The following is a 13,226-nucleotide window of genomic DNA, read 5'->3' as shown; positions in this document are numbered from 1 at the left end:
GGTTGCTAGGTTGGTTTGGATAGTTGCTAGAGTGTTGCTATGAAGATAAATAGATGGATAGATATAGTCAGATGATAGATAGATAGATAGATAGAAATAATCAGATGATTGATAGATAGATAGATATAGTCCGATAGATAGATAGATCGATAGATAGATAGATGAGTTTGAATGGGTTAGATGGATGGATGGATAGATAGATAGATAGATAGATAGATAGATAGATAGATAGACTTGTGAAGTAGAGGACAGTACAGTGCAGTGTTGCAGGCAGTCTAGCTCAGTTTAAAAAAAAAAAGTCAACAGCACCATCTTCTGGCTAATTGTGATTGTTACTCAAATTTGAAATATAAAAATACTGTACACAGGTACAGATTTATAAAATGTACTTATAAAAGTATATTAAAACTGTGAAACTGTAAAAACATTACATAGAGTTAGGTTAAAGGTGATATGTTTACGATAACCTAGTTTAACACTGCAATCTATCTACTCTGACAAAATTGCATAGAAACCATTTTTACTCAAAAAATTGCTAGTAAGTTTCAGACATAATTACAAAGAAACATTCAATTAAACATTAAAAATCAAACAAGTTTATCTATCTATCACTGCAATCTATCTACTCTGACAAAATTGCATAGAAACCATTTTTACAAAATTGCTTGCTAGTAAGTTTCAGACATAATTACAAAGAAACATTAAACATTAAAAATCAAACAAGTTTATCTATCTATCAATCAATCAATCAATCAATCTATCTATCTATCTATCTATCTATCTATCCTGATAACCACATTTAGCACCAAGCAACTACTCAGAAAACCTTTTAGACGAGTCTTTGTCAAGCAGTAATCAAAGCTGGACTTTGAACATTAAACAACATTACATGACTTCCTTTTCTTGTTTATTTAGATATTTCCAGTACAGGCATTGTCAAATACTTGTAAAAATCAATTTATGCTAAATACAAATGTAACTAAAAAGTAACTATAAAGTGAAAAGCTTTGTTTTTAACTAAACAAGTGAACTGGCATGGACTGGACGGGAGTTTGCAGAAATATCAGTCCCCTGTGAGGGTTTACAAGTACCCTTTTGAGCTCATAATGGCGGTGAGTTTTTAAAAAAATTGTATGCACATGAGAGAGTATGTATGCCAAATAATTTTCTTAAAAAATCTGTCTATAGTTGGTTAATCCTTTTATATTTGTTTGTTTTTTCCAGTTTTGTCTTTTTAAATTATACCTGCCGCAAACAATTGAGAGTTAATGTATAGAATTACTTTTATTTAGTAATGTTCTCAAAGTTTGTCTAGTCAGCTGTCTCAAAGTGGCTTTGCTCTAGAGTTCACTAAACTTTTAGATGGGTTGCCAGCTCAAATACGGGTAAATCTTTAACCTCACAGAGCACAAGTCTCTATTGCTTTATTGCCTTAATAGCGTTTATGGTTTGAATTGAACCGGTGTTTCATGTGTTTAGCATTATAAAATGGATAGTTAACATCCTGATTTCTCACTGGTCAATACTACAGTCACAGCCATACTAAAATATACATTAAAAGTGGATTATTGTCTGCCAAGAGCATCAAAATTCATGAAACATTTAGAAGCCGAGCTGCTACTATACATTTAAATTACATAGCACACTTCTAAAGCTCTAGGTTGTATCTTTTTAAATTACATAATCCAATTACATTATATGTGGGATACATTCAGTGTAAAATACGGATCCTGAAAACCAGTTAGCATTCACTGTTACATTTTATCTTGATAACTTTTATATCTGGTTTAAAACAGATCAGATTAGATGGTTATACATTCTGATTAAATTTCTGCTTCAGAAGCTGTTGTAAAATGCAGATAAACACGCACATGTGACTGAATTAATGTGCAAAATCGCAACTGTAAATGACATATTGTTAAGATAATGAACTATATTGCTTAAGAGAACAATTCTTTTTTTGTATGTGTTAGTAATATTTACATTTGTTAACATCACCATTATGTCAGCACTTAAATACACACTTAAATCCTTTCACAACTCGTGTGACCTGTTAATATTATCGCACCCTTTACACAATCATTAACACTTACAATCACCTGAGAACCCATGTGAAAATACATTAGCATACAAAAGAGTACGTATTACAGGCATAATATACTTTACAAGAATAAACTGAAGTGTGACTTTAATGTAATGTTTTCAGACAATTTACTGACTGTTAATTGCATTAAATGACAAGGCAATTAGTTAAATAAGTGTGCTTTATGATGCACTTACCGTAAGTATGACATAAGTAGATTTTTATATGCAAGTTCTGTCAAATGTGCTGACAATCTTTAATAGTAAACTAAAATATACTTTAATGTGATTTATTTTAAATATGTATGTAATGTGTTTAAATACATTAGTAATTACATATCTGTAATGAAGTTGCAATTTAGTGTATTTTAAACATATATTAACTTTAAATGTAATATTAAATAACACACTAAAATTATAATCAAGTTTACAAGTGCTTTAGTGTGTTAGTCAACGCATCAAAATAAGTGTACTTTAACAAAAACTAATTTTAAAATGCACTTTAATTTAACAATATATATAAAAAATTTACTTAAGTGTGTTAAGAAACAGTCATTACTGAACTCACATCAAAATAAGTGTACTTCTTAAAAAGCATGACAAAAACAAATTTTAAAATGTACTTTAATTTAACAATATTAAAATTTGTACTTAAGTGTGCTAAGAAACAGTCATTACTGAACTCTCTTTAAAAACAGTTAGGTGGCATGTTATTTTATTAATATTACATTATTTGCACATACAGTTGTTTTAAAATATCTACTTTTAAGATTTGAAATGCATATTAAATACACTTTTCTAAAGGCAAAGAGCCATAATTGTAATTAACATTTAAACTGTACAGTCTGTCACTGCATTAGATAATAAAATATCAAAGCAAGTGTCAATGATAAGACAATAGGTATAATAGATTGTTTTATTATTTGTAGAGTGCTAAAAATAGCTATCTGGGTCATATAATAATCATGGTCTGAATGTCATTGCATTTTGTGTCTGGAGTGAATCTGTTGCAGTATTACTTCTGGCAGGCGTGAGCATTGTGAAATCTCAAGGCATGATTGATCAGCTGGGTAATTAGGTTACAGTTCACGTGCATTGATCCACTCCACCCCCCACAATGACATCATTTCCCCTGGCGAAAGTACTAATCACTCGCTCTTATCAACATTATCATTGTGTATTGTTTTTTTTTTTCAGATTTGCTGAGTGCACAGTTTGACGTCATAGTTTAGTCAGCATGGGCCACCGCTCACACTTCACAAGAATCATTCTGTAGCGTCTGCATAGAATCATGCATGATCTTTGGGTTTTATTTTGTCTGCTCGGTGGACGGACAGATCAAGTAATGGTAATATTGATTCTGCTACAGTTAATTCAAAGATCTAATCTAAATATTTATTATGAATCATAACCAGTTATAATTCGTCATAAATATTTCCCTTTTGAGTTTGAAATTACTACAATTCATTGTGCGCTCCTCTGCTGTCAATCAAACATCCTCTGGGGTTTATGTCACAAAGGCTTACAGTATTATTGTGCTTATGAAACAGCTGTGGAAGAGGTTTGGATTTTATAAAAGGCTTGTTGCACACAGTATAAAACCCACTTCAACAAGTAATCATGTTAGTATAGAAGAAACTTCAGGGATTGTTTTAGATTTTCATGATTGGAAGACTGGGTTTGAGTAAAATTCACAATTTAAGTATTGGCATTCAGTTTAATTAGAATTTGAATGGAATTGGTCACACGTCTCACGAAAAGTTGATTTTTATGATCACATGAAGAGGAATATACTGATTGTTTTTACTGCTTGTGAATGTATATTGTTCCTCCAATGTGGACATTTTAGGATAGAACAATAATAATAATAATAATAATTATAGAACAATACATAAAATACAATATGAATTTAGTTAAAAACTGAAAGCAGTTGTGTATATTTCTTTGAATTTTATTCTAATTCTAATTTCTTAAATTCAAATTACCATAATTTTGTAAATTGTGCAGAATTATTTAATTATAATTCAGTTCAGTTGCATTATAATTCTATTGAAATTCAGTAATTGAATATGACTAGTAAAGGGCTTTTTAGTTTACTTACTGCTGTAGCCTTTTCTGTTCCTGAAAGCAGACAGTAATATATAATGCTTCATCTCTTACTTGAACTGTGTTATTGTGTACAGTCCAGAGAAAACATTTCATTGTTTGATCAGTCGCTTTAATGAATGACGTCAATGGACATCATCACTTTATTGATTTAACACAAAGGTCGAGATATTGCCGACATATTAAAGAGGCTACCATATATTAAGCGTAAAGCACATATTTGTGTACCGTACACAGTGTTTCAGATGTATATGACCTACTACACTGATCAGAATGTGCAGTAAACAACACTGCATATAATATTGTATCCAGCTGTGCATTATGATCGACATGATCTTCTATTACAGCGTGACAACTGTTTGTGCCAAAATGCATTACAGATGACAATTTTTGTCAGATCACGTGACAAAAATGTAGCATACTGCTATTCTATAATATATTCCGTTTCATAATGCATTCCATTTCAGTCCATTAAGGCACTCCATTTACTATTCTGAAGACATTCTATAGATCATTTACATTTTGCACGTGTTGTTTGACTTTTAGCAGGATCTTGTTGCTATTTAATCTACGTGACTCTCTCTCTCTCTCTCTGGGATAGCAGAGAACACATACTAAAACAAATATGGAAAGAGCTCGTTCACTGCTCGGCGTATTTGCACTGATGGCTAATGCACTGACATAGATGCAATTTAAAGTGTGTAATGTGACACTAAACTAAACAGAGCACAACAGAATGGTTCTGGAGGTATGAATCCTTTCCATTTAACAATAATATGCAAACCTTGTATATGTAACGGGGCGAACGAGACGAGAGACGTGCAGATCCATTTGCAAGGATTTATTTAAAGACATGGTCAACACAGGCAAGAGTCGGATAACGGCAGACAGGTATATAGAGGGCAAGACTGAAGAGTAATCCGAAACACATGCGATGGTCCAGGCGAGGGGTAAACAGTATCCCAACAGGACGAGACGAGAGGGGCAATCCAAGACAGGCGATATACTTCAGGGCAGGCAGAGATCAGACAAAATGAGATACACAGGCTAGGATCAAGACACAAATGACTAAGGTAATAAACAGAATTAAACTAGACTTTGACTCCGTAATGTAGCTATCACTTGGAGAGCAATAAATGCCAGACAATACTCGGTATTGAATGGTGGTGTGGGACTGATTTATATAGTGTGTGTTATTGGTAGCAGCTGTGTGTGATTGGTTTCAGGTAAGCTTGTGATTAGTGCAATGGAGCATGGGAAATGTAGTCCAGGATGACATGTAACAGTCTGTGTGGTGTGAAAGTCAATATAATGAAAGGGCGACCTCTGGTAACAATCGGACGGAAGGCCACGGACTGGATTTGTGACAGTATATATGTTTTAGCATTAGGGCTGGGCGATTTTTCCAATTTAATCGATTAATTTAAATTTAATGTTTTGCCGCGATTTTATTTTTTTTAAATCAAGGAATCGCGATTTTAAATAGAAATATTACCAAACGTCAGAACTGGACACTTTGACAATATGCAGGTGATAACAGTAAAGAGAAAAGAACGATCCAACCGCATGTCGGCGCATGTAATTAACCACTCACGTGTGACGCGCTCATATCGAGAGGCGCCATTCACACAGAATGTGCTTTTGTGTTGATAAAGATGCGACAGGTGCAGAGGAATAGGAAAAACATGCAAAGAAGATGGGATTTGAACTTCTCTTAACTTGAGCAGCATGTTTTTAAAACGCCGTTTTAATGTATGAGACGCTGCAAGAGCGCAACAGTCAATCGCGTTCATGTTTACATAGCAAAAACAATGGAAAAGCAGTGCAAACGAATAAAAAAACCCTGTAAAGAACTACTACTGTATGTCTGATATTTCATGTTTGCATGCTGCTGTTCATTGTTTTCACAGAACATTTATTATTAATAGTCTACTGGTGTTATACCGTCAGAAGTCAAAAAAGAGCTTTATTACCAAGTAATTTACACAGACAAGGAATTTGACTTGGTGACAGGAGCTTCCAGTGCAGAAGAAAGTACGGAAATAGTGTAAACTAGTGCAGCAGAAATAGGAATTACACAGTAGAGATGGTGTATAACACTAATATAAGAAAAACAGAAAATTTAATAATGCACTATATACAGAAGTAGAAATATAGAGAAATGTAACTGTTTAAATGAATGTACAGATATAAGTGTGCAGTTTACAAATGTAAATTTTTTTGGATTCTACAGTATGTATAAAGTCAGTCATTTTGAATTTGAATTACATTGACTGTTGAGAATTGAAGCATTTTCATTGTAGCCTATTATTTCTGAACGTATAACATGTATAAGACAAGTTTGTACAGGATGTAGTTGTAGTTTTTGCATCTTTTCTGCAAACATATTTAACAAGTGATTTGTTTAACATTTACATCATGTTGACAACTTCATGTGTGGTGCACTTGGAATAGAATTGTCTTCAACTAGAGGGTTAATAAAGAAAAAGTAATTTCAATGTTGTAGTTACATTTTTAAGTTGACTAGTTAAAAATCGTAAAAAATCGAGAATCGGCCAAATCGCCCAGCCCTATTTAGCATAAGTCCTATGACTTCTCATAGCGAGAACCTTAAAAGGTGAGAGATTAGGGAATAAATATTGACAGGCATACATGTGGTTAATTTGTATAGTTGACTTAAGACTTCATGTGACATATTGTACTTGGTAATCCGGTCATATGAGCTGCTAAGTCAACTAAAACAATAACATATCACAAGATCTGTGTTCTGTTTTCAAGAACACACATAAGCTATACGAGGGTAATTTGCACAAGGTGAAGTGGAAAAAACATATTTTTAAGAACACTGCACTGTGTGCAAAAATTGTCGCCATTTCTATCTTGCAAACAGTTCAGTGTTGTATCTTTTTATCATTCATTTCTCTGAAATTCTTTTTCTCACACTTATATCTTTCTCATCTTTTTTCTTCCATAGGCCTATGAGAGAAGATTCCCAAACTGTCCGCTGATACCCATGTTTGTGAACAGTGTCATCATCAGTGAGTGTCATAGTGAGGATGGGGCATCCCAAGTGATTGAGCGCAGATGTACCGTGGATGTTGAGGCCCCTCGGCTTCTAAAGAAGGTATTACGTTTTTTTACAAGCCCAAAATACCATATTAATGCCAAATTCCATCATTTAGTGTACCTGAAAATGTTAAATTATTTAGACTTTAAATAATTTAATATAAGATCATTTTAAAACTATCTTTATTTTTGTTCCGAAGAAGAAACAAAATTCGTATGGGTTTGCGACAACATGAGATGGAGTAAATTATGACAGAATGATCGTTTTTGCATGAACTATCACATTAAGCCATTAAAACTTACCAATATTAGGTGCTTTGTGGTGATTTTGACACATGACTCTGTGTTCAGATAGCAGGAGTGGAGCACATGTATTTCATCCAGAAGAACTCTTTAAACCGAAGAGAGAGAACTCTGCACATAGAGGCCTATAATGAGTCCTTCTCCAGCAGAGTCAACGTCTATGAGCACTGCTGCTACACGGTCTGAAGCCACATCCTGCCGTTTCTCTCTCACTTATGGACACGTTTATGTGTTAGCTGGTTTACGAGGGATCCTGATGTTTATGCATTCCCTCTTCAGGTTCACCCGGAGAATGAAGACTGGACCTGTTTTGAGCAGTCTGCCAGCATGGACATCAAATCCTTTTTCGGGTTTGAGAGCACAGCAGAGAAGATTGCAATGAAGCAGTACGCCACCAGTATTAAAAAGGTGTGTGTGTGTGTGTGTGTGTGTGTGTGTACTGGTATATTACGTTTACATTTACTCATTTAGCAGACACTTTTATCCAAAGCGACTTACAAATGAGGACAATCAAATATATGGTATATATGGTTTATGAGGACACAGATGTGTAAAATGACATGGGAACTACAACGTAAACATGGTTTATGAGGACACTTCCTGTGTCCCTGTAAAACAAAAGGTTTAAAAAACATACAAAACGGTGTTTTATGAAATTCAAAAATTGCCAGTAGTTTTCTGTGATGGGTAGGTTTAGGTGTAGGGTCGGTGTAGGGGGCGATAGAAAATACAGTTTGTACAGTATAAAAACCATTACGCCTATGGAGAGTCCCCGTAAACCACAAATGCAAGTGTGTGTGTGTGTGTGTTTGACAAATGAAGTCAAATTTTGTTAGTAAAAATGTTTCACAGTTGTCACAATAGTAGTGACAAAATACACAAAAATGAATGGTTCCAAAAATATGCTTCATTTTCTTTGAGCACTAAATTATTCATTGCAACCAAAAAGTATATGGAACTCCTTTAAGGTGATTGAGAAACATGACAGATATTCATAAAAAATTGAAGGAGGAAAAATAAATTGTCAATACCTTTACCACAGAAAATTGAGTTCACTTGCAAAACTTGCATTTGCCAAAGAAACTTTACATTCACTTGCAAAACTTTTGTGTCACATCTCTCTTATTTTGAACTTGAAGTCCACCCCTCAACTTTCTCCTGGTCTGCTATGTTTAGTGTTATCTCACAAAACTTTTGTGTTCTCAAAAGTATGGCATTCTTTGAGAAACTGTGTATGTGGAATGAAGTTCATCACATCTTGTAGTATTTCCCACACCAGTTCTGTGTTTGCTTGCAAAACGTTTTGCAAGAGAGTGCAAAAGTTTCTCTGATGAATGCAAAAGCAATGAAAAAAAGGCATTGCAAAATCTTTTTTTTTTTTCCCCATCTCATTATGTTCCATTACCCTGACCTTTCAGGGTCTCTGTACAAAAAAAAAAAAAAACGTTATCTGGACAACTTCAACAGTTTTGTCAAGAACAAGTAAATAAGCATTTACTTGCTAAACTTTTGCATTCCGCTGAAAAACTTTGCATTCACTCGTAAAACCTGCCCAACTCAATCCAAGCAGCAGAATCCTTAGCCATCTTCAAGTCTATTCTAATTCTATTCTTTAAAAAAACACTTGTCCCTTTTAGACTTGCACTCTATTTACTAACTGCTTGTTTTCTTAAAAAAAAAAAAAAAACTAACAGTAGCTTTTCTAATTTTTTTGTATTCTATCTATGTTTTCTTTTTATTTATTAAACAATTAACAAAAGCAATATTAGTGCTGTCAAACGATTAATCGCGATTAATCACATTCAAAATAAAAGTTTTTGTTTACATAATATATACACACACCATAGTAATATTCCAGAAACAAATATTACAAAAAAAATTAAATAAATATTGCAAAAGCATTGCTAAAAATTGCAAACATTTTTTTCCGTCACCCTGTCCTCTTTGTACAAAAGATCTGGACCACTTGAACAGTTTTTTTCAAGAACAAGTAAACATTAACACTAAAACATCTGAAACATTCTATTTTATTATTATTTCACTGAATATATGTTTACTTTATCTACGTCCAGACAGTCATAGCAACTGGCCTGCCTAGTTTCGTATTGCTTTATTTTCAAGGCCCCCTTCCTGCTTCCTTTATGTCTATTATGAGGATTTGTTTTGTTATACTGTAAGAGTATGTTTTCATGTGTCTGTGTACCTAAAGCCAATGTTTGCTTGTTTAATTTCTGTAAACTCTTGTATCACTCTCTATTTCTCTCTCTCTCTCTCGCTCTCCATAGGGAAAAGAGATTATTGAATTTCACCTCAAACAACTGGAGGAAGAGGGCATTACCCACGTGCCCCGCTGGGCACCTCCTCCTGCCCCCACCCCGTCTCACTCCCTGCCTGTCAGCTCAGCCAGAGCTATCCCAGCATGCAGCAGTAGAGCTCACCCCGGCTCCACGGACGTCCTGCCAGGCTCTCCGGATGGTGAGATGAATCATAATGCTCACTATGTGCTCATAAATATAATAATGTGGAGGAGGGATGAAAAGATATTGCACATCAACAAAATCTAGTGAGCTGCCTTGCTGTCTACTGCCTTAAAGCAGTGTCCAAACTGAAAGAAACCTCTTAGGTTATTGTGACTTATTTGCAGTAATCCTCACACAAACCGCACAGGGTAATCCAATCACTATTGATTTCAAAATAGATTTGTGTTAGCATGTTGCTAAGCTAATTCCATAATACACCAAGCATAAAAAATATGCTCTATGTCTTGGAACAGAGCCAATGATCTCTGACACGTTTCTCAACTGTTTGTTGGTTGTGTGTTGTTCACAGACAAGTTAGATGCAGACTACATCTCCCGTTATCTGGGAAAGCTGACCCCTTTCCAAGAGAGCTGTCTCATTCGCCTACGACAATGGCTGCAGGAAACACACAAAGGCAAGGTGAGTGCAACATCTAAAATGAAACAGAAAGAAATTCATATTTTTTTTATTCAGCAAGGATGCATTCAATTGCATCAAATTGATCAAAAGTCACAAAATTCTATTTCAAATAAATACTGTTTTAAAACTCAAGGAGCACAACAGTTCCCCTTCAGGAACTCGAGCTGCGTCGGAAATGCTTTGGGAACGCCCCCAGCGTGACCATGCTCTGAATCACATATGAAATCAGTCCAATAGATGGGCGAGACATCATGGGCGGGTGACGTTGTGACCAGGAAGCTATAAAAGCAGAAATCAGTCCAATAGATGGGCGAGACGTCATGGGCGGGTGACGTTGCGACCAGGAAGCTATAAAAGCACGTGCGGTGGAACTGGCGTCAGCTTTTTGTCATTCAGCAAGCGGTGTGTGTGTGTGTCAGTCGCTATCTGTTTGTGAGTCGTATTTAGTGTTGTTTGTCCACTTATAAGCTCCATTATACCAAGCTTCAGCAAAAAGAAGCATTTGGGCGAGAGCAGACAGCATTCAGGCTGTGTGTTCCTCCCTGCCTGCGCTTTATTTCGGGTGGGGACACACACAGTTTGTGTGTTGTCTGCTTGAGAGCGAAGCACGCAGAGTCAGCTCTCGAGGGAGCTGCCCGCACGGCGAGCTGTTTCACCGAGGCGGAGCGGCGGCTGTGCTCGTGGGGTTCGCATATGCATCCGGTGGAGGGAATGTAGACGGGCGAGTCTCTATCTTCTTCCTCACCTACCAGATCCAGCGCCCGCTCTCGGGGTTCGGAAGCCCGTGCTGCGGTTCTTCTGCGGTTTCTTCCCCCTCTGGAGAGAGAGCTCGTAGCTGCAGCTATTTTTCTCCAAGGAGATTGATATTGTTTGTGTGACCAAGCGGCTCGCGCGCTGTCGAGGCAAAGCGTGTATTACATCATTTTCAGTTTTGATCTGAATCTTATCACACCAGACCGTGTGTACTCGTCTGGTTGTTTGATTGCATTTAAATCTGAGGAATAAAATGAAGTATTTATCTGACTATGAGAAGTTAGATATACAGGGGCTCTTGGGATAAAAATTTCTCGAGTAAGAGCACGTGTTTACCTCTCTTTCTCTGAGGAGGTTGAGGTGGTCAACAGGGGCTGCTGGGCGGGAGCAGCCCCAACCAACTGTGTTCCAGCTCCTCATATAGGGAGCGTCACTTCTCATACTCCTCAGAATTTAGAGTCAGAGTGGCGCTCCCGGGCCGAAGGCTTCTAGCGGAAGGTGGATCTGCGGACTGTCATTCCCACTGGATAATCTTCAGCTAAAACGTTCTGACGTCTAAGGCCCAGGACTTCTGAGGGCCGGCCCCCTCTGGGGAAGAGCGGTGTACACCTCATTATATGGTGGCCGTCTCTCCTCAGTGCTCTCAGGAGATCGATCTGCCAACCCTGCCACCTACGGTGCTTCAGGGCGCAGCGGTCTTCGGCGAGCGGTCTTCGGCGAGCGCTTCTCTCAGTCATTCGGTCGTTCCCTGCTGGTCTGCCGCTTCAGGGCACCGACCTAAGTGCACCAGAGGCCAGTCTCGAGACACTGGTTCCCTTAGTAGGTCACCTGGTGGCGTGGGAGCCCCTGCCAAGCGTGTCTCATTGGGTCCTGCCCCGAACAGGCTCTGGTTCTTCAGTCTAGTCTTCCTAGGAGATGACGCGGGTCTGAGGACCGTCGTTTTCAATAGGAGACTTCAGCTTAGAGAGTCCTGATGCCATGGCAGAGACTGATTCCCTTAGTAGACCTTTTTGGCAGTGTGGAAACTTCTGCCAAATGTGTCTCAGTGGGTCCTGCGCACTGTAGAAAGAGGCTACCGAATCAGTTCGGTTCTTCTCCGCCTTGTTTCAACGGGGTCATTCCCACTCTGGTGGGCCCCGAGCAGGCTCTGGTAATGGAACAAGAAGTTAACACTCTCTTGAGGAAGGAGGCCATCGAGGTGGTCCCTTCTCTCGACAGACAGTTTGGGTTCTACAGCCGTTACTTCATCGTCCCAAAGAAGGTTGGAAGTTCCTGAGGTTTGCTTTTGGGGGCAAAAGCTTACGCACTTTCACGAGGTGTGTGGATGCTGCTCTGGCTCCTCTGTGACTCCAGGGCATCCACATACTCAACCACATTGATGATTGGTTGATATTAGCTCAATCTGAGCAGATGGCGGTTCGGCATCGAGATGTCGTTCACACTCACTTGTAAGAGCTGGGGTTTAGACTTAACGCCAAGAAAAGTGTGCTTTCTCCAGTACAGAGAACCACTTATCTTGGTGTGGTGTGGGATTCGACCATGATGCAGGCACGTCTGTCTTCTGCTAGGTTTCGAGTCGATCCTCACTGCAGTCGCGACAGTGAGAGAAGGCCGGTCACTCACTGTCAGCAGTTCCAAAAACTGCTGGGTCTGATAGCAGCTGCGTCCAACGTGATACCTTTTGGCCTGCTGTACATGAGACCCCTACAGTGGTGGCTCAAGACCAAGGGGTTCTCCCTGAGGGGAAACCCGCTCCGCATGCTCAAGGTCACGCGGCGATGCCTACGTGCCTTAGACATGTGGAGTAAGCTTGGTTCTTGTCTCAGGGCCCGGTGCTGGGAGCTCCTTGTCGCCGCGTAACGCTAGCGACGGACGCATCCCTCACCGGTCGGGGTGCGGTCATGAGTGGCCACCCTGCCCGCGGTCTGTGGAGTGGTCGCCATCTGACGTGGCATATCAATTGTCTGGAGATGCTGG

General features: G+C 38.1%; 1 protein-coding gene across 1 annotated transcript in view; it reads left to right on the top strand.

The window, feature by feature from the left end:
* The window catches only part of LOC107743038 (SEC14-like protein 1), a 75,224-nt gene that overhangs the window by 53,396 nt on the left and 8,602 nt on the right, over positions 1-13,226 (top strand). The window contains exons 2-7 of the mRNA XM_016556148.1: positions 1,027-1,112; positions 7,163-7,312; positions 7,606-7,737; positions 7,837-7,965; positions 9,843-10,032; positions 10,387-10,496. Coding sequence (XP_016411634.1) covers positions 1,027-1,112; positions 7,163-7,312; positions 7,606-7,737; positions 7,837-7,965; positions 9,843-10,032; positions 10,387-10,496 — 797 coding nt within the window. The remainder of the gene's footprint in view (positions 1-1,026; positions 1,113-7,162; positions 7,313-7,605; positions 7,738-7,836; positions 7,966-9,842; positions 10,033-10,386; positions 10,497-13,226) is intronic.

Source organism: Sinocyclocheilus rhinocerous, unplaced genomic scaffold (genome assembly GCF_001515625.1).
Source record: "Sinocyclocheilus rhinocerous isolate Xijiao unplaced genomic scaffold, SAMN03320098_v1.1 scaffold647, whole genome shotgun sequence".
Classification (NCBI taxonomy): Eukaryota; Metazoa; Chordata; class Actinopteri; order Cypriniformes; family Cyprinidae; genus Sinocyclocheilus; species Sinocyclocheilus rhinocerous.
Note: the sequence above shows the minus strand (reverse complement) of the source record. Positions and strands in the feature narration are given on the sequence as shown.